At 42.6% G+C, this 25,185-nt stretch overlaps 1 protein-coding gene across 1 annotated transcript in view; it reads right to left on the bottom strand.

Moving 5' to 3' along the window:
• The window catches only part of LOC138594264 (protein sidekick-1-like), a 252,273-nt gene that overhangs the window by 60,372 nt on the left and 166,716 nt on the right, over positions 1 to 25,185 (bottom strand). The window contains exons 14-18 of the mRNA XM_069665307.1: positions 22,387 to 22,523; positions 20,419 to 20,566; positions 12,921 to 13,061; positions 10,761 to 10,942; positions 4,345 to 4,460 (exon numbers count right to left, since the gene is read on the bottom strand). Coding sequence (XP_069521408.1) covers positions 4,345 to 4,460; positions 10,761 to 10,942; positions 12,921 to 13,061; positions 20,419 to 20,566; positions 22,387 to 22,523 — 724 coding nt within the window. The remainder of the gene's footprint in view (positions 1 to 4,344; positions 4,461 to 10,760; positions 10,943 to 12,920; positions 13,062 to 20,418; positions 20,567 to 22,386; positions 22,524 to 25,185) is intronic.

Here is a 25,185-nt window from a genome sequence, read left to right as displayed (position 1 = left end):
TCAGCCTAAAACTAAAGCTAGTCCCTAATCTTAACCATATCTTCGACTATAGCTGCAACATGTGGACAGTGTTGGAATAAAGCTAAAACTCTGTGAAGTTAGGAGAGGAAACCTAATGACTGTGACACACCTTCACAGACTCATAGGGCAAAGAGGTCAAAGAGGTTAAGGCTTCACTACTGATACCATCAGTTCCTGTAATGTTCTCAAACTTTCTACATGCAAACTTGTGTTTCACTCGTCTTTGTTCTACAATTTACTTTTACAAAAAGGGAGTTCTGTCAGCTCTCTGTCAGAGTGTGTTCTATCTATAGTGTGGCGAGCCGAAGGTTTAGCAATAATGAAGAGGAAGTTAGCTTTCTTTGGAACAGCCAACCTTATCAGCCGTCACAGTGCGAGACACACACACCTTTACACTGTCGAAGGGAGGGCAGTCAAGACTGGACATGGAACACTCACTTATGATACGCACTAACATGAATGTGAAATTAAAGATGTCTAAACACAAAGACATCAACAAACACACCGTAACATAACTTAAATATAAGAAAGGCATATTAGCTCCTTAACAATACCTGAACATTTAAAGTCCGCCCCAGAGCATGCTGGGAAAATACTGGAAGTACTCCAGGATGCTACAGTAGTGTTAAAGTGATAATCTCTAAGATCTCAGTTTTGTTCTCTTTGGCGGCACCTATGCTGATAAGCGGTAATTGCATGTGTGACGTCCACGGTTGGCTCCGGTTGTAACTCTTGATTTTCCTCGCTGACGGTCGCTTTCCTTTTCAGACTGTTTGCCTTCATCTGAGCGTCGAGTTTGTTTCTTTTTCTTTGGATTTTCACTTATTTTTGAAGTTGTATCTGTAGTCATCCATCTTTTCTTTGTTTGTTCAGCCATAGTAGATTACTGTTTACTCACAACACTTGCAGAGAGCGGAAAAGCAGCCGCTTAGCTCCGCCTACCCTCTCTGGCAGACCAACCACTGCTGGGTGACCATTGTGTTACGGCGATAGATAGTGACTTAACAGACATTTATTTTATCATTTTATTTAAATGAAAATCTTCGAGATTATAACTTGTATACTTGTAAGATTTGAACGATTTCAACATGGAGCGATTAATTTTTGTGACCAATTACAAATGAGAATTCCCCTTTAGGGATTTGAATGTCTTTGGCTGTGACTTGAAAATAACCATATAACTGATACATTAAGTGATTACACAAACTGATGATGAACAAGTGTTAAAAATTTGCTCACTACAGAGTATTTTATAATGTTTCTATTGTAAAGGGACTGGTAAATGAGTAAACAAGGGAGTCATTTTGGACTCGCCTCGTGTTGGAGCTGTGGTTGTAATTTATTTACTGTTTATTCAGTGAGTATTCATTGTGCCAGTTACCCCTGCTGGGTTTTTGGGTGGTGTGGATTATAGCAGTGCAGCCCCCCCGATGTTTGTAAGTACACATTTCACTTTGAAGAAATCTGTGGTAACAAAAACACTTTTACAGTGCCAAATACACACACCAAAACAAAGAAATGTTCAGGATTAACACACACTGCTTAATCTTATCTCGACAATCTACTGTACAATAGTTATCTAATCTAAAACACAGGGATCTCCTGTTAAGGAAAAGTCTTTGATACCCAGAGACGCTTGAGTGGCTGCTTTTCTCTCTGCCTGAAGGGTGCCGCACTGCGCCCAGCCTGTCATGGTAAAATAAGGTTTTCTATTGTAATTTATTATCAGCACAGTACAGTTTGGGTGCAGTAAAAGAGTGCTGATCGGGCACCCTCAAGCAACTGATGCCAGTTCACTTTTAAAGGGTGCTGAGGAGATTGGGTGTGTTGTTGCTATAGTAACATGACTGTTCTGAGCCAGATCAGATTGTAATGGAAACCCAAACTGTGCTGGAGAACACAATAAAGGACAGATGTGTCCCCAAGTGGACCACCATACAAGGACTAGTACACTCTGGTGCACAGCGGACAGAGAGATTGATCTCTCTAATGCCACGTGTGTTAGCTCAGGTCCTGGGTAAACACTTCACAAAGATGGATTTAGACAGGGCAACTTATGGTTTAATATTTTCTGTATAATTCCCTGTCAGCACATCGTTAATGCAACCTTTATGTGTGTTGGACAGAAGCCTGGAGATTTCAGGCAAAATGCAGTCTGTTTCATGACAATGATGTTTTGTATGCTCAGAATAAACCTCCCTCATGAGAGTCAGTAACCTGAGATAGATACTGTGGATGGATGGATGGATGGATGCCCGGGCGGGCGGACGGATGGCGATAGATAGATAGATAGCTACTGTGGATGGATGTATAGATGTATGGATAAATGATAAATAGAAAGATGGATAGATAGTTGGAGGCTAGATAGATGGATCATAGGTGGATAGATGGACAGAGATAGATGGGGGAAAGATAGAGACAGAGAGATAAACACATAAAATGTGACCTGAAGTCAAACTGTGTAAAAGTTGTAATCTGACAACATGAACGTCGTCAGAGGAGGCTCTTTGGTTCCGCCTCAGACACTCACTGTTGGGTTATGTTATTAAGGGTTTTGTATACAGTCAGTGATCTGTGGGGGGATGAGATGAGATGAGGCTTTGCTTCATATCCTCTTTTAATTAATGTCATTATCTACCGTCCTCTAACCAGCACAACACGCCCAAAGACGCACCCCCACATGTGCACGGCAGCGCCGCGGGGCCCGACTGAGTTGGAGGGGTAACGGCTGGTACACAGAGACGACATCACAGAGCCACATCAAACAGATGGAAAGCCATCCAGTATTTATCAAGCAACAAAGACACCAACATACACACACTCACAAACACGCACACACACACACACACACACACACACATACACACACAGATCCAGTGACGCACAGCAAGAATGCGATGTGTTTTCTTTGTCATGCTAATCAGCTCCTTAGGGGTTGGTTGCCACAATGAAGTGAAAAATAAATCACATAGCAGAACTAGTACATATAGATCACTCGCACTTTTCATTATTTGCTCTCACCCTGCTCCCCATTATCCTGCTTTTTTATTATTGTCTCTTATTACTCTTCAGTCCCTCGCTCCTTATTTTCTTCCTCCTCTTCTTCCATTTAATCCTCATACTTTTTTCTTATACCTTCATCATTCCTTTTCACTTCTCCTTGCAGCTGATCCCTCACTTGGCTCGGCTAACAATATGAGTAAACAAGAGAAAGGAAGTGCATCCTGAGATGTGACCTCTGAGATCGAAGTCCAAGAAGAGGTTAACAGGGATTTTCAGAAAACTTACTCACACTCACACAAAAGAGGAAATTCATTTTATAAGCATCTGTTCTTATTGTAATTTATACAACAGTTAGTTCGGACCATTTAATCTGATTGGACAAGAGGCATTCCATGAGTGGCGATATAGAGAACAAAATGACTGGGACTTTTCACTCTATCTATCACTCCACCTCAGCCAGGTGTTCTGAATACTGTTAATCATCTTGACAGGAGACTGTGTATGTCTGCTTTAATCAAGCTGGTGCCTCTGAATCACACAACAGACTCTTATTTCACTGGTTGTGATAAATTAAAACCTACAGATAAATGTACATGATAAAAACAGCTGATCTTTGGTAACATGTAGACTCATGTTGTGTTCGAAATGTACAGTACGTACTGATTTGGCCAACATGTCGTGTGCAGTATGCAAACAAAAGCTAAATGTGCAGTATGCCAAAAATACCCGGATGTCGTACTGATTCGGAAACAATCTCCAGTATGCATCGGACCAGTCTACCTCGCCTGCTGTATCCCACAATGCAAAGCGCTGGAACGTCACAGCAGCAGTTGAAATAGCAGACAGCAGCAGCATTCTTGAAGAGCTCTGAAGCAGCTTTTTGCTATTGGCAGGCTATTGTTTACTTTCGCTTTCAAAACCGAAAACTGGCGCCTGATGTTTCATACTGCAAAATACATTTGAACAGCTCTTTACTACATACTACCACCGAACGCAGTAGGCAGTATGTTGTATATAGTATCCAATGTCAAACACAGCAGCAGAGTGCTTGTACAACATCACTCCCTCTCTTTGAGAGGTATTTTTGTGCTCAATCTGTTTTAATTTACCCTTATATTTCTGTGCATCATTAACTAACAAATAAAATGAATAAATAAGTACTCAAAGAACTCAATCTCATACAAAATTCCGGTTAGATCCTGCACATATAAACCAAAGAACACTCAGATCTTTTACTTGGTTGAACTTTACACAAACCTGTGTTAGCACAGTTGTATGTAGTCTTGTAACAAACTCACAAACACACATCCAGAGGCTTACCTTGTATCCCTGGTTGATGCCATTAATAAACTGCTGAGGCGGAGGGTTCCAGGTGAAGCGGATGGTTGTCGAGTTGATAGCTACAACTTCCACTTCCTGCGGCGGGGCTGTGGGAACTAAGCACAGAGATACACAAGACATTTAGCTGCGGCTGGCTCATGGAGAAGATGAGGATGAGTGTTCAGGTACACTGGAAAATAACAGAGAGCTGTAAGCTGCAGAAATAACCCGTGCAATATTTTTACTTTTTCAACAAGTAGCGGTTAAACAGTACATATAATATCTGTAAGAGCACAGCATTTGAATATCTTTTGTTGAGATGAAGTCATATGATTTAATATATCTGCGAGGCTTGCAAAAGTGAAATGCCAAACCTACACTGCTACACTGCAGTGAAATGACCTTAATTCCAAATAAAATTAATCTATTGTACTTTGCATTCACCTGTTTTGCATACTATCAGCTCAGCACTGACTAAGTGAGATTGCAGTACTGCCTCATCAGGATCTGGTTCTGAACAATGACAGCTCACAAAGACAGCTAAAATGATGAATTAAATCCATTAAGTCTTGTGGTCAGTGACCTCAGGAGGACAGATAGAGACTTAGATGACTCACTGGATTTGTGGCTTCAGTCCTGTAGCCAAATCACTCTCCCTTTACATACCAAGCAGCCCTGTCAAGCTTTATAATCTGCATGGTGTTTCTGCATTGTATGTCATGACTTATAATTAAAACATACAATTTATTAGATGGAAGAATCATGTAGCAAAATGCAAATGGTTAGAACGACTTGTGATGGGTTAACTGAACTTCATGTGTTAAGTCAGAGTCCTTTTAACTTACACACACATACATCAGTTCTTCTTTATTACACGGCAGTATGTTACATACTTGATTCTGATTGGTTAATTACGGCATTCTAAGGTCTGTTATTTCTCGATAACAGACCGTTGCAAGGGATGCAACTCTAATCACACAATCCGGGGTACTATCTGTAATCAATCAACCAAAAGAATTCTGGTAAATTTGATGTTTGTTTGTTTACAGAGGGGAAAAAAGAAAAGAGACAAAACAGCAGAGAGAAAGCAATAAAGGTTAAACGATGCAAAAACTGAAGGCTACGACAGAGACTTCTATAAAACTGAAGACGGCACATGAAGTAAACATTAAACAGCACACAGTACGGGATATGGCGGTGTTAAAAGACAGTGAAGAGATCAGGTGCTGCACTGATTCCTGCGGCCACGTTCACCGTGTCTTACTTCACCATTAGAGGAAATGTTTCCATTTAATGTGAGTAAAAACCGCTAGCTTAGCTCATGGTAATTTGAGTAAAAACAGCTAGCTTAGCTCATTTTAATGTGAGTAAAAACAGCTAGCGTAGCTCATTTTTATGTGAGTACAAACAGCTAGCTTAGCTCATTTTAATGTGAGTAAAAACAGCTGGGTTAGCTCATAGTAATGTAAGTAAAAACAGCTAGCTTAGCTCATTTTAATGTAAGTAAAAACAGCTAGCTTAGCTCATTTTAATGTGAGTAAAAACAGCTTGGTTAGCTCATTTTAATATGAGTAAAAACAGCTAGCTTAGCTCATTTTAATGTGAGTAATAACAGCTTGGTTAGCTAATTTTAATTTAAGAAGTAACAGCTAGCTTAGCTCATTGTAATGTGAGTACAAACAGCTAGCTTAGCTCATTTTAATGTGAGCAAAAACAGCTAGCTTAGCTCATTTTAAGAAGGCTACAGAGTTAACTCTTACTAAAGGCGCAGCTCTCACTGTGAGTGCAACAGACTATTTTTAGATGGAAATTTCATCATTTATAAATTAATAAATGTATTGTGTCAAATAATTAATTTAGTGAGTAAAAAGCTGTGTAATAAGTGAGCAGGACCATGATGCGGACACTGTTGGGGGGTTCCATTCAGTGATAACAACCTGCTCACTATACATTATACCTTATATATTTTAGTGCCGGGTGCACCATTACTACTTGAAACATCAATAATGTTCCTTACAATCCATGATAAATTAAGACTCTGTGTTCCCTGTGTTTAAATTTGAATCCCAGTTCAGAGATTCAACAATAAAATGTTCAACAACAAGAATTTGCAGTCACACTAAAGCAGAACAATAATAATTTATACAGTAAACAGCAGAATAGCAATAAGTCTGTTTGAACAGTGTAAAAACTTAGGCGAGGCTTTCATCATCCACCAGAGACTGAGACAGAGTAGACAGAGTGCACAGAGATAAGATGGGAGATGTCTTACCAGAGAGAGTGTTGAATATACATTGTATATTACAGCAGTTTCTCTCTGAAATGTAGGTTATTTATTCAACTTGAAAAAGGGCTGAATATGTAGTGTTTGCCTCACACAGGCTTGACACAGATTTACTTCATCCACTCCAAGATTTTTACGCTGTCACTATGTTTGAAAGTTTCTGCATTATATGGAATCTATCAACAAGAGGATCCACGACGACATTTAAGCCACAGAGTGTGACTGTTAGACGTGTGTCTGTTCATACACATGTGTTTGTGTGTGTCTTTGGGCACATGTTACGGTGCTTACACTGTAAGGGGTTTATGCTGATGCTAGAAAGCCACAGAGCGATAATGCACTGTTGCATGATGGGAATGCCCTTTACATCTTATATTTGAGCCAAAGAGGCCAGACGACACACAGCGAGAAGAGAGACTACAGAGTGGAAAAGTTCAAAGACCAAAACAAAAACTAGTGAAAAATGGAGGGGAAGAGATAGTGAGGGAGAAAAAGAACCAGAGGATGAGAAGACAGAGAGGGAGAAGATTAATCTATGTTAAAGATGCTCTCTATCCCCCCTGCCTTGCTGACTGTACTCCCGGGGACCGGCTTCTAACCCCTCGCAGCTCAAAGCTACAGATAAAACACTAAACTCTGTCCTCTGGGGGAATCTTAGTATGCGCGTATGAGAGAGATCCGGGGAAGAGCGGTGTTATCAGAGTCTTGCACTTAGTTCACACACGTCCTCACAGAGATAGTGAGAGAGAGAGAAAATGTCCAATCCATCGCAGCCACTCCCATTAAACCACATTAGAATAATTAATGAGCCTAACTCCCTCTGCCGAGTCTATAAACCTGTTCTGAACTCTTGTAATAATGACTGTGAGTTTTATGTGCTCATGTGTGTGTGTGTGTGTAGCTCAGCCTATCTGTAATGATGATAATATACTGTCAGAATAAAAGTCAGGAAGAGAGGAGCGCGTGTTTAAAGAAGATTTACTCCCACCAAAACTTCCCCTCGTCTACTTTTACAGTCATCAATGACATTTGTCCTTTTCACTACCTCTGCATGTATTTTTGATTAGATAAGTTTGTTCCTCTGAGCCGCCATGTTTATCACAATTAACACATTATTAAATAATATATTTATGGAGCAGTCTTTCCCCGAGAACTTCCTCAAGCTTACTCTCTAGCGTCCCTCAGCGCTCCTCGACCAGATGGAGAGGTGTTCCCTCCAGCATGTCCTGGGTCGCCCCTGGGGTCCCCTCCCAATTGGTTGAAGCTCCTTTGCCTTTGAGGGGGTGCCTCAGGGGCGACTTCAACACAAGTCTGAACTGCATAAATCGGCTCCTCTCTAAGCTGAGCGCCTCATCCCATCAGTGACAGTGAAACCAAGCAGCCTGCGGTGATGCTGCTTCTTCCTGTGACTGTGGTCTCAGTCGTTTGATCGCTACCGAAATGAAGTAAAAATAGTTAAGGATGGTCTGTTTATTCAGTATTACAGCCTGCTGCCATCATACCGCTGACATCCTGCTTTCATCCAGGATTTAGAGACTCAAGGAGCAAGAAGGAGCTACTTTTGGGCAGTCTTTAGTTCTGTAGATGTCTCATTTGATTCTACAGCCTACATAAATACAGAAGCTCTCCGCAGTGAAGATGCATGACCCATAACAACTTATACATCGAGTAAAACACGAATGTTAACACCAAACAGCAAAATGACACGTTCCTTTGACATAGTGTTAAACCCGTGTGGTTAGACGTTTGTTTGGACTCTGAATGTGTGTCTTTATCTCCTTATTTCTAAAAAGGCTTGTCCTTCATGTCTGCACTAACTTTAAACACCTACTGTACCAAACTTACTGACTGAAGTCGTTTATCAAAGTGAATGCTGATTTTAAAAGTCCAAGGTTTTAGGAAACACTTTATAAAGCATCAGAGCAATTAGATTTGCACTTTACAGTCTTTTTTTCCTGTGTAATGGTTACACAACACAGTGAAATACAGTAAAAAATAAAAAGCGCTGCAGAGAACAAAACCATGGTGCCTCAGTATTTGGTCTGCAATAAAGAAAAGTTCAATTTTCGCACATTTCAGGTTCACCAGAAGCTTTCTATCAATTGAGGCAGCTAAGTTATTCTTCTTCTCAATGGTTCTCTCCCACATTACCTATTGTCTCTCAAGCTGCTCCAATGCACACTTTACAGCACTGAAACCACTGGAATCATTACATAAACTTACACACTTACAACTTTAGACAAGAAGCCACTCAGTTTTTATCTTTGCCATAGCATAAAGAAATATAATCTGCTTAGCCGGGAAAACCTCATCAAATACAGAAATATCTGCCTAGTCTATAAGATTATGAACGGTTTAGCTCCTCCTCCTCTGTCTGGTTTCATCATTTTCAAATCTAACGCAAACAGAAGAACTATAGGTGCAGCTAGGGGGGACTGCACAACCCTTTCAGAAAATCTGCATCACGCCGGGAACACACCGGACGCCGAAGCGAATAGCCGCGGAGCGGAGCCCGTTTCCCTTCGGCGCCCATGTTAACCGATTGTGTCGTTCACACCAGACGCGCCGCGGCACGCACCTCCGCGGCCGGCTCGCACCCTGCAGCGATCGTTTCGGCGTGTGGTCTATTTTTTGCGCGAGCCGCGAGCGATCGCGTCAATCCTGGCAGGAAGTCACACATGAAACAACAAGAGAATCCGGTCAATTTTCAAAATTAAAACAATTTTCAAAATAAAACACCGCGATTGACAAATGCGATGTTATATTTGTGTGCTTTTATATATTTGTCAGTATCTAAACAGAGCGCGAGAGAGATGAAGATACACACACACACACACACACACACACACACACACACACACACACACACACACACATGGACATAGACACAGACACAGGCGCACACACACACACACACACACACACACACACACACACAAGAAAGAGAGAGACACACAGTGGACTGGCTATAGGGGGTGCGGGCGGGGTGTCAAAACACACACGTAAACAGAGAGAGAGAGCAAGAGAGAGAGAGCATGATTAAAAAACAGCTCCAAATGTGAGTAAACGACAGCTGAGGAACGGGGCGCTTGTCGACCAGCGCGGAGAAATGCGTGTCTGGTGTGAACGGAAGTGCTCCGGCTCGCGCGCGATTTTCGTTGCGCAGCGTTGCGCAGCGCTTCGCAGCGCTTCGGCATCCAGTGTGTTCCCGGCGTCAGTCTGTCTTTTCCCTCTGAGCATCATCAAAGGAATGGAATTCAGTACAACAGCCAATAAGAGAGTCTCCAACTTATCATTCTTTTAAGTGTAATGCTTGTACTGTTTGCTCATCACCTTTGATTTGAGTTCTATTCACTCATGGTGTTTTACATTTTCTGTATTGTATGTTTTTAATCACAAACTAGTATATTTCTAAGTATTGTGCCTATTGAATTGTTTTTGTCGTTTAAGGATGCCAACAACATAACTCAGGTGCATTTGCATTTTGTTTGAATGTTGATTAATGTACATTGTCCCTTTTCTTCAAATAAACTATTAATAACAATAACAAAACATGTCCTGTAGAAACAAAGCAGCCTTACTCTATGCAGTAGTTTAGTAAGAAAATAAAGTTACAGTGCTCGGAGAATCTGGACATCCTGTCGCTTCGGTCTGTTTGGATGCCTGACAATTCAAGTTCAATTTAGCTGACTTTGAGCCCCTCTATATCGATAGGATTTATGTGGAAAATTTCATAGACTAACCTGCCAGTGATGCCTTAAACAATGACAGACGTCTAACCTAGTAGTAATCTAGTAATCTAATCTGCTAAACAAATCTAATCTCTTTTAAACAAAACACACGTACAACCAATAATTGTTCATTGTCATTTGCTTTAAGGTGCTAAACCATTTACGAGAAATGCTCTCTCTGTTTACTTGAAAAATGAGCCAAAACAACTGAAAAAAACATGAAGGTAATGTTAGTAATTTCGATGCAGATATAGCAATTATAGAAATCGTTACTCTAATTTCAGTAATTTGTGTGTATGCATGGACTGATGTTTGGTATACTGCCCAAACTTTCTTTGTACAGATGCTTTTTCCTTCCCACAACAAAAATGTAATATATGCATGTGCGTGTCTTTACTCACCTCCCTGCAGAGTGTACTCAGTGACAGGGCTGCTGTAGACGCCCAGGCCCGCTCCGGTGTACCCAGCCACCTGGATCTGGTATTGTGTCCAGATGATCAGATCTTTCAGCAGACAGTAGTTGGTCTCTGGGCTGCTGATGTTCTTCTCCTGGTAGTCCCCTGGCAACCCTGCCAGACGGTACCTTCACACACACAGGCACACACACGCACTTGTAAACGTTGGATTGTTGCTACACAAGTGAGAAAGTAAGGACGTGAGTCAGCAGAGAAAATCGGCCAATAATTGAAGGGGTTGATGGTTCCATCTTTGGCTCTTAATACCGACACTTTCTAAGTGTCCTTTGGCAGGAAAATATACTCAGAATGGCTCCAGATAAATATATATGCACGGCGCTGCCAAAAAACTGAAGTTGAATGACTGTAATATAACCAAATGTACTCATAGAAATACTTCCTCAGCAGGCAGAGATGCAACACTGAAGGATTTTTCCATTGTGTGAAGAATTATATCAGAATCCCTAAAGAATAAAAACCTTCAATGCCTGGTAGACATCTCTAAATAGTGCACCTTCAAGGCCTTTGCTTTAGTAGAGGTGATATAAATGTCCACTTAAAACGATATATGACCCGTCGAGACAGGGAGTGTAATACCACTTGGGTATTGTACATATCTGATGGAGCTGAATGGAGTAATAATCCACATGTCAGCGTTTTAATATGGGGCATATTCAGTGTAACTGGATATTCAGTCGCTTTACCGGCTGAGTCAGCGCTCCATCACACATGCACTCTGTATACACACACACACACACACTCATTCACACAAACAGACAACTACAAAGGGATGGGGGCGCCGGAGGTTGACAGGGCATCTCTGTAGTGGAGAGGAGATAACCCCATTTTCCTCTCTCTCCACCTGACACACTGACACTCACGCCGAGGGGAGGGGGAGGAGGAGAGGAGGAGGGGATAGAGCTGAAATGATCCGGTGGAGATGTATTACAGTGCATTTATATTTTCAACTGATTTCTCGAGTGGAGTCAGATAACACACTGGATGGGGATAAAGACCTGACGACAATTATATGCAAATTTGAGTGAGGCAGCTGATGACAGTTTAGATTACACCCAGTGTGTCACACTCTCAATAGACAACAGAGTGAAAGAGATCTGACCAAGGGCAGGAGGTACGTGGTGTGAATGAGAGTGTAGTTATGGATGGGAATAAAATGAAGAGAAACAAAAACACATATATTTGGATATATACATTTTCATACACGACTGCTGCTGCAACCCACTGAGTACAGTTTAATCTGTAAAGTGTCAGAAAACGCCAGATATGGTCGCTCAATTATGTGAAATTCCGTGTTTGTATTTTCTAACAGCGGACGGCTGTGGCTCAGTGGTAGAGCCGGTCGTCTTTCAATCGGAAGGTTCGATCACTAACTGCTACAGTCACATATAGATGTGTCCTTGGGCAAGACACTGAACCCCAAATTACTCCCGAAGGCACAGCCATCGGGTATGAATACATAGATCCTGGAGTGGAGATTGGCACTTAGGCCTTTGCCATCAGTGTATGAATGTTGCAGTGAATCTACGCAGGCAACGTATTTAAAGCGGCTCTTTGACACGCGTGTGTCGGGACAGATCTGCTCCAATGGTATTCAATGCTGCAATCTCGAGCAGCCGCGTATGCTGCGCGGGAGGCGAGCGTAAACACAAGTAACTTTCTTCCGCTCTGTTTTTTTTTACGCGTCAAGTCTATTTCTCGCCGCTGCTGCGCGTCAGTGAAGCAGAAAGACACTGACTGCTATGTAAATACATGCACACAACTAATGTTCAATGATGCGATCTCTTTGGCCAACTTCGATTTCACTTTCCTATTGAAGTTATTAATGGGCTAGACAAGCAGGCAAGATTCTTTTAACCGGTCAGCTAAACCGGCGCACCATGGTAAATCTTAATAGAGCTTTTTATCTCGTGCACAAAACACTGGATCTATATGCACATACCAGACGAGATCCCAGAGTGTACTCACTTTATCACTGGATTTAAAATAAAGAACAAATAATGATAATAAATGGACACCTTTCAGTGGCAATGATTTGCAGCTAAACACGTACATCATGTGTGTATGCGTCTGCGTGTTTGTGCCTACCTGAGTACATATCCTCGGAGGACTCCGTTGAGCTGAGGCTCTGGTGGAGGCTGCCACTGCACCATGATGGACTGGTTCGTCCGCCCACTGGCTACGATGTTCTTCGGAGGAGCGCTGGGTGCCTCCTCCCTCAGCATCAATCTAAAGCACACACACACACGCAAAGAAAAAAGAGAGAAAGAGAGACAAATGAGTCTGATTAAGTTTTTTAGGCCTCCTGTAATGAGAGCATCAGTACCACTGAAGAGGTGTGGGCACAACATTTGTCCTTTTCCTCTGCTGTCCAACACATCACATACGGGGACAGTCTGAACAGGAGCGGTGTGTTAGGTAGGTAGACTGAAAAACTGTTTCAATGCAACTCTCTCTGAAGAGTATCTAAGTCTTTTCTAGTCTGGGGGTCGGCCTGTCTACAAACAAATGATCATTGTCAGTGCAGATACACGGGACGATCTGCAGCTTATCATAGAATTTCATTTCACAACTTAAGCAGCTGTGATGAATTCTTATTGAATTCTGGCCTCATCTCCTGCTCTCCTGGTGTATCTTGAGATTTCATTAAATGCATTTGCTTTTCATCTCTGGCTCTATTGTTCATTTATTAGAAACAAAACAGCGCTGCCGCTGATGGGAATGTTTAACGCATCACTTCCTGTTCGCCTTCATGAACTCGGTATAAGTGAAATCACTGTCTCTGGCAGCTTAGAACAACAAACAGGCATTTAGAGAAGCAGATCACTGTTTATATTCTGTTTTCTATCTCTCCCTTCAACTTGAGCTTTTCCTACTTATGTTCCGCTTATACACCAGCAGTCTTTGTTTAGACAGTTTCTATTTGAAATTCAACCCTGAAACAAAACCTCATAATAGAACAGCTTCACAGCGCGACAGAAAATTACAGTTAAACCACTTTTACTTGAGAATGAGCAAAGAGCTTGTCTTTTAATTTCCAGTCACTCTCTATGCTCCCATCTTTCCTTCGACTTTTTGATCCCCTTCTACATTTTTTCTGCAAACTTTCACCTTTTATCCACCATGTCCTTTGACCTCAATTATTTCATCCTTCTATCTTTTACTCATCTCCTTCCCTCCTCTCCTCCTCTGCAGCCCCACCCGTGTTTAAAGCTCCCGGCCCTCTCATGGTTGGCAAAGCACCCGGGCTGAGCTGGTCGGCCTCTGGCTTTACTGTAAGCAGCTCAGCTAACGTAATCAGAGTCATATGTGCTCACACACACATATAAACACACCAAACAAATTTCCCCCAGCTTAAGACACACTGCTACATCCGTTGGTCTTTTCCCTTCCATGGATTATGTCTGCAGATTTACCTCCCTCCAACCCTCCCCTCGCTTCCCCTCTGTGCCCCATGTCTCGCTGAATGATTCCCTATGAGCTATAGAGCCATTAGCTGTGGTGCGGCTCTCTGTATTTGTGTGTCTGATTCTGTATGTGCCCATAAATGTGTGTGCATACATATTAGTGTGTGTGTCTGAGTGAAGGCAGGGGTGTGAAAGCTGTTAGCTGGAGACGTGCACAGGCGGATGTACAGCACAGGCCAGTGGTTTTACAGCTGCGCTTTACTTCCATTAGGTTGGGCACTGTCAGACAGCACCAGGTGCTGCGACCGTACACATGTACACACACACACATACACACACATGGGCTAATGGGCCTTGTGTGAATGAGATGAGCATTAGTGTAGCCGTCTGGAAATGGGGTATATATAATCCTCATCTATGCCACCGCTTCTGACTGAAATTGATGATGCACATTAACGCATGTACACAAACTCACGCTACACAAACACCCACACACCCGTACAGTACTAAACAGATGTGGTCATTCGCTGTTTGACTGCAATGTAACACACACAAGCGCACACTGACACGCCTCCCCTCGACAGCAGAAACTCTGTAAATTGCTTTAATTCCCTCTCAAACCCTTTCCTAGTAAATATTTCATACAGTGGGTTCAGCATGAGGACGTCAACTTCACACAAGAGATTAAATATACAAACCCCAGCCAAGCTACTCCTACACCGCTGCAAATCCACTCAAACACCTTTCAGACATTCGTACCAACACCGATTCATGTACCGCAACCAGAAACTTTTTCTGAGCGCTGCCTGACACACTTTCTCTGTCCCCTGTTATTAAGGAAAAGAGGACATTTTCTGCAGGATACGTATGTTTTTCAGGGTGTGAGTGAAAGTAAGGGTGCTGGGACACGTATTTTGCGAGCCCGCATGCTGTGGGAATTAGTAAAACTTTCTATCTGTGTCATTCGCCACAGTTTAATGCCCACTGGCTTTCTCACTAAGTCCACACGCTCGCAGATTCTTGAAGTTAATGGTGTTACCGCGATGTGAAGTCTGCCTCTTTTCAAACAGGATACTAACATTTAGACACAGTAAGAGCAGGAAGTAGAGAGAAGCGAGCAGAGGCTACACAAATAAAAGGATGAAGAGAGAAACCAGATGTGGCATCGTTGGGTAGAAGCAGCCGAACACATGAGCTTATTTTCCTTCTTGTTTGACACTGTAAGTCGTGCCTGCTTTAAATGTTGTGCTGTTTAGCCAGAGGCTGAAAGCGGCACAAACGGAAGAGTGTGACACACGACAGAGACTCTGTCGGGGAAAGAAAGAATCTTTTTTAACATTGAATCAAAACCAGCTGAGGCACACGTTTGTGTTTATGTGCTTGATGTTTGTCACTTCAATAAAAAATACATTTGTTGTCACATTACCTTCCAGACGGTTTTTACCACCAGTGACAATGCTTCAAAAAAAGTTGTGACACTAGACTCTCTGTTGTAATGTACAAAACATCAAACATCACAGGTTTAAAATCCGTTTTTAATGTAGTATATAGATCCTTTAGTAGGAACATTTTTGCACTATGTTTGCAAGCTTTCTTTTGTGTCACTTTTTAAACACAAAGTAAATAACACTGGCAATTGCAGCCATATCTGACACTAACACTAATTGTCACAAGCATCAAACAAAAGAGTCCCTCATTTTACCCGTTTGGCTAAATGAAGGCTCATTGGAGCTTTCACAAACAGAGTAATCGATGGTAGAAGTGCTTGTTACAGCTGATTTACCTTTGTGTGGCTTCAAATGAACAACAATATATTAGCAGAAGCTGGCGCTCGGTGTTGTCCGGGTGAAAATATCAATGACTTTTTACCACAAACCTTGCCACCAAAAAACATTTAGTCAGTTGGTTCGTTCGGCCACCACTTTGAAATATCTAACAATTGGATTGGTTGCCATTAAAGACAAGTATGTCCCCCTCGGGATATATGCCATCATCCTGGGATGTAAACATTTGCGCCCTGTGGAACTGAGCAGGTAATGCCTATATGTAGGCTACTACTACTAGAGGTATTTTATGCCAAAGATCAAACATAAAAATCTTTTGAGAACTTGAGAACTTATTTCAGGCAGCTTACCTATTTAAAGAACCCCAGTGACTTCAAGATGAGGGAACTATCCATCCATCCATTATCTATACTGCTTATCCTGCTCAGGGTCACAGGTGGCTGGAGCCTATCTAAGCTTTCATTGGGCAAGAGGCGGGGTACACCCTGAATAGGTCGCCGGTCAATCACAGGGCTGACACATAGAGACAGACAACCTGTCACACTCACACCTACGAGCAACTTAGAGTCAATGAACCTAACGAGCAGTCTTTGGACTGTGGGAGGGAAGCCAAGCATGCACAGGGAGAACATGCAAACTCCACACAGAAAGGCCCCCTACGTCCGGACCAGGATTCATGGCTGTGATGATCTGAATCTAGAATTTGAACTAGGAACCTTCTAGCTGTGAGGCAGCTAATAAGGTAACTAACTCCCTGCAGCGCTGTATGCTAAGACACTGGAGAGGGAAAAGCAAGTGCTGGTTTATTTAACGGTATATAAATAAAGGCTTATTTTATATTTTGTAGGTTAATTTAAATAACACTTAGTGAATAAACTAATATCCTTGTAATAAAATGTAAGTTTTCATAAAAGCCTTTTCATTAGTAAGTAGCGTTCAAGGTGCGAACATAAATCTTTCCCTACTGTGAACTTACTATTTAATTCAATTTATTAAGCTTATACTTGCATAAGCAGGGCACAGAAATAACGTTTTTTCTATCTTAAGTCTCTCAAATAACCATAAATAACTTTTAAATACGTTACAGGAAATATTCAAGTCAAATAAACATCATCAGATTTGTCTCATTCTTTTGTTATTTACCTGGTTTTGGGTTAATGTTGAATCACATTCAACAACATAAACAGTTTGTTTCTCTACAGTCCTGGAAACAGAGAAAGATCACATCCATGTATTTTACATAAAGCATGTATTAAAGAGATGAGTCTGATTCATACCCACTTACATCACTCATATCTGCTCAGCTCTGTGTACTGCAAAGATGTTGCTTATTATCTCTTCTTCAAAATCCCAACTAATGGGGTCTATGCAGCATATTTAAAGACCAGCTGCAGTCATGTTTTAAGACATAAAATGTGAAAATAATAAAATGTGTCTGATATGGTTTTTCCTGCAAAATACGTTTAATTACCTTGTGAAAATCCTCCCGAGGCATCTCCTCCTTCTCCCTCATTAAAAATTCCTTAATCTGCATAGTCCCCGCCCACTATGTGCAATGTTTCTCCTTTGGTAAAATTACAGCCGAAAACAAAACACGTCTCTGCCGTCATTTAGCAGCAACTTGTTGACACTTAGCGAGCTTGAAATGTAGTAATTAGTCGTAGTAATGTTAACGTTAGTCAGTAGTGAGTTTGCAAATACTACGATGATGGTTACAGCTGGCTCGCGCATCGCCGAAGTGGTTGCCATAGGTTACACATGATGATATGCATAGCGTCACCCCGTCCATTAACAGGATTGGCTCCTTAGGTTTGTGACATCTCAAACCTGCCAATCTGAAAACGTGTTGTTCAGCCTGTCCTTGGTACACTGCAGTTTAAAAGCAGACAGGCCCAGCCATGGAGATGACTGCTGATGTTGTCCCTGATATGTCTTGTAGCACATGAAGAACACCACATGTTAACAAGGTTAAACACTTGATTTTCACTTGAGGGGGGCTTTAAACACAGCAAGAACTGTTGTTGTAGGAAATGATTGAGTCATTATTGTATTTCCATCTACTTTTTCTGTGTGTTGATAACAAAAGAAATCAGACAAAGTCAAAGAAATGCCTGTAATCTCCACCATTTTACTGGACAAACAATTAGCTCTTGCTAATCTGACAGAGTCTGTCTTCTGTAATTGTGTTGATTCTTCTGCTCTGTAGTATAAACTAAATAAATCCCTCTCTATGCTACAGTATAAACACACTGAGAATAGCTGCCACTACAGTTAAACACAGATGTGTAATGGAAGATTTATCTGTTGGAAAACACTGAGAAACATCTCCTGTAACTCTTTAAATCTCCTCATGAAAGGATTAATTTCTGAGACTGATGTGCTCTGATACGGACTGAACAGCTGGAATGAAAATGTTTGTAAGTTCTGATGATGCCTGGAGTTCAAGGCATTTACGAATAATCTGTCCTTAGCCTTTTGATACTCTCTCTTTATAGATGTTAATGGTGTGAGTGTAGGTAATGCATGAATACACTGTGTGTGTGTGTGTGTGTGTGTGTGTGTGTGTGTGTGTGTGTGTGCGTGAAACACCAGATGGCATGGATTGGATTCTTAAAAGGAGTTCCTGCATTTAGAGGTAATGTTTTATCAGCTTTCATGCCATTCATTCACCCACTCTTAATGCGTGTCAATCTGCCGGGACACTTTTTTCCCAGCGCCACAGCGAACCCCGTGAGAAAGTGAGAAAAGACCGGCAGGGTGATGTCACAAGCAGGAGGATAAGAGAAAAAACGTCTGAATAAATGCTGCTATGATAAAGATCCCAATCAGGACCGGAAGAAAATGGGAGAGCGAAGAAGCAGCTGGAGGTTCAAACTTTAATAAAGGCTTTTTGTCATCAATATTATGAGCTCCTTCTTCCCTCTGAGCCCCGATCCCTTAGTCATACAGAACGACTGCATTTTGTCTTCCTTCTCGTTTGGAGCTCAACGCTCCTGCAGGACATTTTCCTCTGCCTCCCTCTATCTGTGCGTGTCAATTGCAGCACAGGTCTTGGCATGTGTGACTGCTTGTGTGTGTGTTTTAATAAGGCAGTATATGAACAGCAAAGAGCGGGCGTTTACATATGAGACAAACACTGAAGCAGAAAGGTATCCATCTGCTCTGATACACTGACCAGTGATGACTTGTCTGTCCGCCAGTGACGATCAATCCAATCTATCCTCCAGTGCCTCTTACAACCAGCTTTGGAGTGTGGACTAGGTTTCACACCAACACACACTGGTCGGGGCATGCAGAGGAAGAAGAGAGGAGCGGGGACGGAGAAGAGTAATGACAGATAATAAGCAGAAGAGGATATGTGAAAAAGATTCAGCGGAGGAAACAAAGGAGAGGAGAAAATAGGAGAAGACAGGCGAGTGTAATCTGAGGTGTGTGAATGTGTGACGCAGCGTTCACAGCTGCTGATGTTGCAGAGTGTCGATTTGGCAGAACTACAACTGGCGTCTGCTTATGGTCACTGTCTTCAGCCAGACAAACACAATGTCTGTGTGAGTTTATGTGTGTGTGTGTCTACTTTACAATGCACGGACACATCTGTTGTATTGTGGGAATGCATCAATTCAGAGGCAAAATTGTTAAGAGGCCTGCCACACCTCCTCCAACCCCCCTTTTTCCCCTCTATCCAGTTCCATCAGTGCTACGGCAGCATAATTATCCCCATTAGGATTTTCTCTTGGGATGAACACACACACAAACACACACAAACACAAACATTAAAACATCTGCACAGCAATCTATTTACTTTTCAGGCCAAATCATGCTCTCCCTTTAACGCGCACAAACACACACACAAGTTAATTTCATCATTTTTGTGGTTTAGTCACTATATGCTCTGGAAGGAGAGTAGCAGGGAAACACACACACACATCTACACACAATCAGACGTCCACAGCACGGACGGGATGAATATAAATTACTCACTGCAAAAGGAAATGGATTCTAAACAACAAGGGACGCTCGCCTTGTTAGAATCCATCCCTGTTTTATCCCCATTCTGAATCCTGTGTCGCCGTCCATGCTCACACAACACACACAAGCATGGATTGACAAATGAGCGGATGGGTGTGCATACACTGTGCCTTTTGAATGTAGAAAAGCTCCAGTTTATTCATTCCCAGTTTGCGTGAGTCAGTGTGACCGAGTCTATTACACAGTGCTGGAATGGACTAAAAAAATTCTCACATATAAGTGTGTTCTCCAAAAAGAGGAAGTGGTTTCATGCTTTTTAGACACACCAGTGAAACAGCAGCGTGCCTCAGAAGACGTATTGTGAATGTGTATAGTAAAGCTGCTGGTGGAGGAGTGTGCCTTTGAATGCACATATAACGCTCTTACCTCTGCGTCTCAGCGCTGTACTGACCCCTGCCCACTTGATTGACGGCACAGAGTCTGAACTGATAGGTCCTAGCAGGTGTGAGCCCGCCCACCGGCACCTCGGTCACCGCTGGCTCGACCTCTGATAGGTAGACCTTCCACGGTGAGTCTAGACAGAAGACACAGAGATTACAGGCTGATACTATCTGGCTAAGGCAGGACAAACAGAGACACAGGGACACTCTGTTCCCGTAAATCAAAAGGAAAGAAGGGAGGAAGAGATAAACGAAGCAAGAAGGGAAGGCAGTAAAGATAGAGAGAATTGTAAAGGAAAGAAGAACAACAGGATGCATTAAGAAAGAAAGTTTTGAGGGAAGAGGATTATTAAAGGAGCAATTCGCCCCTGGAAAAAGCCACTGTCAGTCAAAGCTGGTGTTCTCTATAATCATTAAGATTTGGTGCCATAGCTGTGGAGAAAGTTGTACAAACAGCTCGTGGTTTCACCCATTCTACATTCCTACAACACCCAGCATGCATTGCGCCCCTCCCTATGAAAGGAACGGCCCAGCGAGAGACACTGCAGTGAAATACTACTGTTTCGCTGCAGGCAATGGCTCAGAACTGTACAGAATCCGAAATATGTCAAGACTATACTGGTGATTCGTCGAAGAAATCTTCGGGTTTGCAGTCTACATTTCAAACCTGACGATTTTGAACGAGACATGACATCGGAGGCGGGCGTCCTAGACTGAGGAAGTGTAGTTTAACAAGCTCCCTGGCCTCCGCCAGATTAGACGTTTTACGTAGTCTGGCGGAGGTTTTCCAGGGCCCATTGGAGAAGAGGATAGCGTCCTCCAAAGGCACAGAGGGAAATTGTATTTTTTTCCTACCATAATGTCATTAGCTCCCCATAATAACATGATAGGACTGAGGTTGAAAATCTGGTCCTTTAATAGGATGCTTCTGCACATTGTTGCCATCTTATCTACCAGTCTTCTCCTGAAGATCCCACAAACAGATGCGCCGTTATGATCGCACCAGCCACATGTGTGTCTGTGTCAGTGAGAAGGATAGTATGTGTGCCATTTAAAGTGAGCCCAGCGAGTGTATTAGAGTCGCTGTCTGACAGGAAAACACATTCTCTCTCTAACGGCCCATTCCCTCTAAAATAAAGTCCAAACATCAAATAATCACACACACACACAGCTGGTAATCAGTGTGCTCAAAAGTGTGCTCCTCACTGTCGGGATTCAATTTTGACCAAAATCTACCAGACATTTAGAGTCATTATTTTGGCCTATTTTTGTAGAAGATATAAACCAGCTGCTGAAATAGTGACAGCTGAAAAATTCCAATCATATTCCTGCTGTCTCCCTGAAAGTGATCAGAATGACTATTACTAAAAACGTCAAACAACATTAACATTTGGCCATCAGTCCAGCTCCTTCAGTCAAGTGCTAAGTGCTCGGCTTCACATGATACGTCCACTAATCCTTCCATCCCCTGAGCTCACAGCGGGAGAAAGAGTGACTGTGCAGACACCTCCCTCCAATCTGTTTCTCCTGTCATTCTCTTCCTCAACCCTTCTCTCCTCTCGCTCTCACTTCCTCTAATGCTCATTTGACAAAGAGCCAGCCTGCTGTTAAAACATCTGTGGGGGATAGAGTGTGGGAGACAGAGAGAGGAAGAGAGGAAGAGAGAGAGGGAGAGAGGGAGAGAGGGAGGGGGGACAATAAGAGTTTATTTATAGGGAACCTGGATGTACATTTACACAGGAACACCATTCTCCATATGTCTGCCTCTTGTAAATGAGTGTGTGTCAGTGCATGGTAGACATCAAGTGAACAGCTGTTTGCCGCTCAGGGATCATAAAGTGCGCTCGAACACACTCAAATACAAACACACACACACACACACACACACACACACACACACACACACACACACACACACACACACACACACACACACACACACACACACACGTACTGTTTTCAGAGAGCTCCAGCAAGTAGTACAGCAGTGGGGAGTTCCCATCAAAGGGTCGTAGCCAGGACAGGAGGACGGAGCGGGAGTCAGAGTCGTTGAGACGGGCGGTCAGAGAGCGAGGAGAGTGCGGCAGCTCACTGAAAGAAAAACAGGAAGACATCAGACTGAAGTTTGTAATTGTTCGACAACTTGATCAGAACAGAGTCTACGGAAGAATAATCTGACATGTGGGGGAACACCGCTTATCCTGTTCAGGGACGCGGGGGGGCTGGAGCCTATCCACGCTGTCACTGGGCGAGAGGCGGGATTACACCCGGACTGATCGCCAGTCAATCACAGGGCTGACACACAGAGACAGACAACCTTTCACGCTCACACCTACGGGCCATTTAGAGTCACCAGTGAACCTAACGAGCATGTCTTTGGACTGTGGGAGGAAGCCGGAGTACCTGGAGGGAACCCATGCATGAATATGTAAACTCCAAACAGAAACGCCCCCTACATCCAAACCAGGATTCGAACCAGGAACCTCCGCTGATTTAACCGCTGAGCTAAACCTGCGCCCTCAATCACTTTCAAGCTGTGGTTAAACAGGGAGTTATTTGCAGGGAAGCTTCTCCACTACAAGTGCTTGTAAAGAAACAAGAGGAGAAGAAGCAGACCAGAATATTACTGTGCCCAACTAAGAAATAGCACATAACCCCCCAAAAAGACACATGTTTATGTTTTGCACCTAAAGCCTACTTATGTGTGAGCTTTAGAGGTGCTTATTTCCTTAAAGTTGTAATCTTGAAGTTCTCAGTTTTGGCGGCACCTATGGTGATAAACGATAATGACGGTCGCTTTCCTTTTCAGTCTGTTTGCCTTCATCTGAGCGTCGAGTTTGTTTCTTTGTCTTTGGATTTTCACTTATTGTTGAAGTTGTATCTGTAGTCATCCATCTTTTCTTTGTTTGTTCAGCCATAGTAGATTACTGTTTACTCACAACACTTGCAGAGACCGGAAAAGCAGCCGCTTAGCTCCGCCTACCCTCTCTGGCAGACCAACCACTGCTGGGTGATGGAAAACGCGTCACTATCTGGGCGCCGATTGTGAATTTTTCCTAGAAAGTCGCCACAGACACCCAGTCTGTAATACCGCAAATGCAAAGGCTTTCATCAATGGGCCATAGGCTCAATCACCATTGTGTTACCTCATTCGGTGATAGATAGAGACTTAACAGACATTTATTTAAATGAAAATCTTCAAGATGATCACTTTACGACAGAGACAGGCTAGCTGTTTCCCTCTCTTTCCAGCCTTCTACTATGCTAAGCTAACAGGGTGCTCATGGCAGCAACACATTTGAAGCATAGACATGATAGCAGTCTCATTTTATCATTTCACTGCTGACAAGAAAATCATATCAGCATACTTTCCAAAATGTTGCACTGTTCCTTTAACATCCACATCTAAACAAGAGTGTGTCAGAACATGAAAACACACATTTATGCATCTGTGCTTCATAAACAAGTCTGTGACACTGTGCCAACACATTTCATTAGACGGATATTTACTTCCTGTGTTTTGTTTGTCTTTTAAATATGAGTGCTGGAATAATATTGGCTCTAATACCCAGGTTGGTTCCTGGGTCTGCTCCCGGATCAGTTCTAGTGAATGTTATCTGCTAAAGATGGCTGTTTTGCATATTTTTATTGTGATAATATATTCTGTATGTGGTTTGCAGCAAGAATGTCCCAGCTCATCTATTGAAAAGAAACTCTCAAGACGTTTGGCTGCCCATTGTGGATATTTGTGCACCCCTACTATAATAATAACAAAGAAGCAACACAGTTCTATTCATGTGTCCAGACGTTTGATTATAACAGTTTTAGTGCATCCTGAGTCTGCTTAAAAGAATGGAAGGCAGATCGGAGCAGCTTCAGCGATGAGAGAGCTACAGGTGCCAGCAGAGATAACAGGAGTGAAGATCTTAACAGAGCATGCAACAGAGAAAACAAACATATTTACCCTGAGAGCATGATGAAAGACTGGTTCCCTTGTGCCTAAACTATCTGCATTTTATATTCATAAGCTCATTAATTATATATTAACAATCATGGTTAAGTGAATATTCTCGCAAAGTCTCCTCTGACAGGAAGCTGGCTCTTGGTAATTTTATCACATGATTCAGTCTCTAGTTTTTCCTGTGTCAAGTGGGCATGATGTCAGATATTAAAGGGAGAAGGAGTGTGAGGCAGAGAGATATATAAGGAATGTGACGTAATGTTAAAAGGAGGGGAGGGGGAGAGTCGTACACCACCGAGAAGATGCAAGGACGGCGGTGAATGAAGCAGAGAGGGAGCGAGGGGAAATGAGAATGTTTTCTCTTCCGAGCTGACATGATCATATTAATTAATGGATGAGCTTAGAGAATGTTAGAGGGACTACATTAGCACAGAACACGGGAAAGACACACACACACACACACACACACGCACAAACGTATAGACTCACTCTCACGCACACAGGGATGGGTCTTGCGGGATTTGAACCAATAACCTGCTGGTAATTAGTCTGTCTCCTCAGCCGCCAGCGTCTGTTAGCCTCTGTGACCCATTGATACTGAGCTAACGAGAATGTCAGTCACACACGTGGACGTACGTGCCCACACACACACACACACACACACACATACACACACAGTTGTAAAGAAATCCCTTCATTCCCAACGTGTTTTTGTAGAGACAAAAACAGAGACCCTCTTCCTCCCTCTGAGTTTGACACGTGTGCCCTCTCGTCGAAGAATGTTCTACCTCC

Source organism: Semicossyphus pulcher, unplaced genomic scaffold (assembly GCF_022749685.1).
Source record: "Semicossyphus pulcher isolate SPU_LCO1_2020_fin unplaced genomic scaffold, fSemPul1.0.p SCAF_17, whole genome shotgun sequence".
In the NCBI taxonomy this organism is placed as follows: Eukaryota; Metazoa; Chordata; class Actinopteri; order Labriformes; family Labridae; genus Semicossyphus; species Semicossyphus pulcher.
Note: the sequence above shows the minus strand (reverse complement) of the source record. Positions and strands in the feature narration are given on the sequence as shown.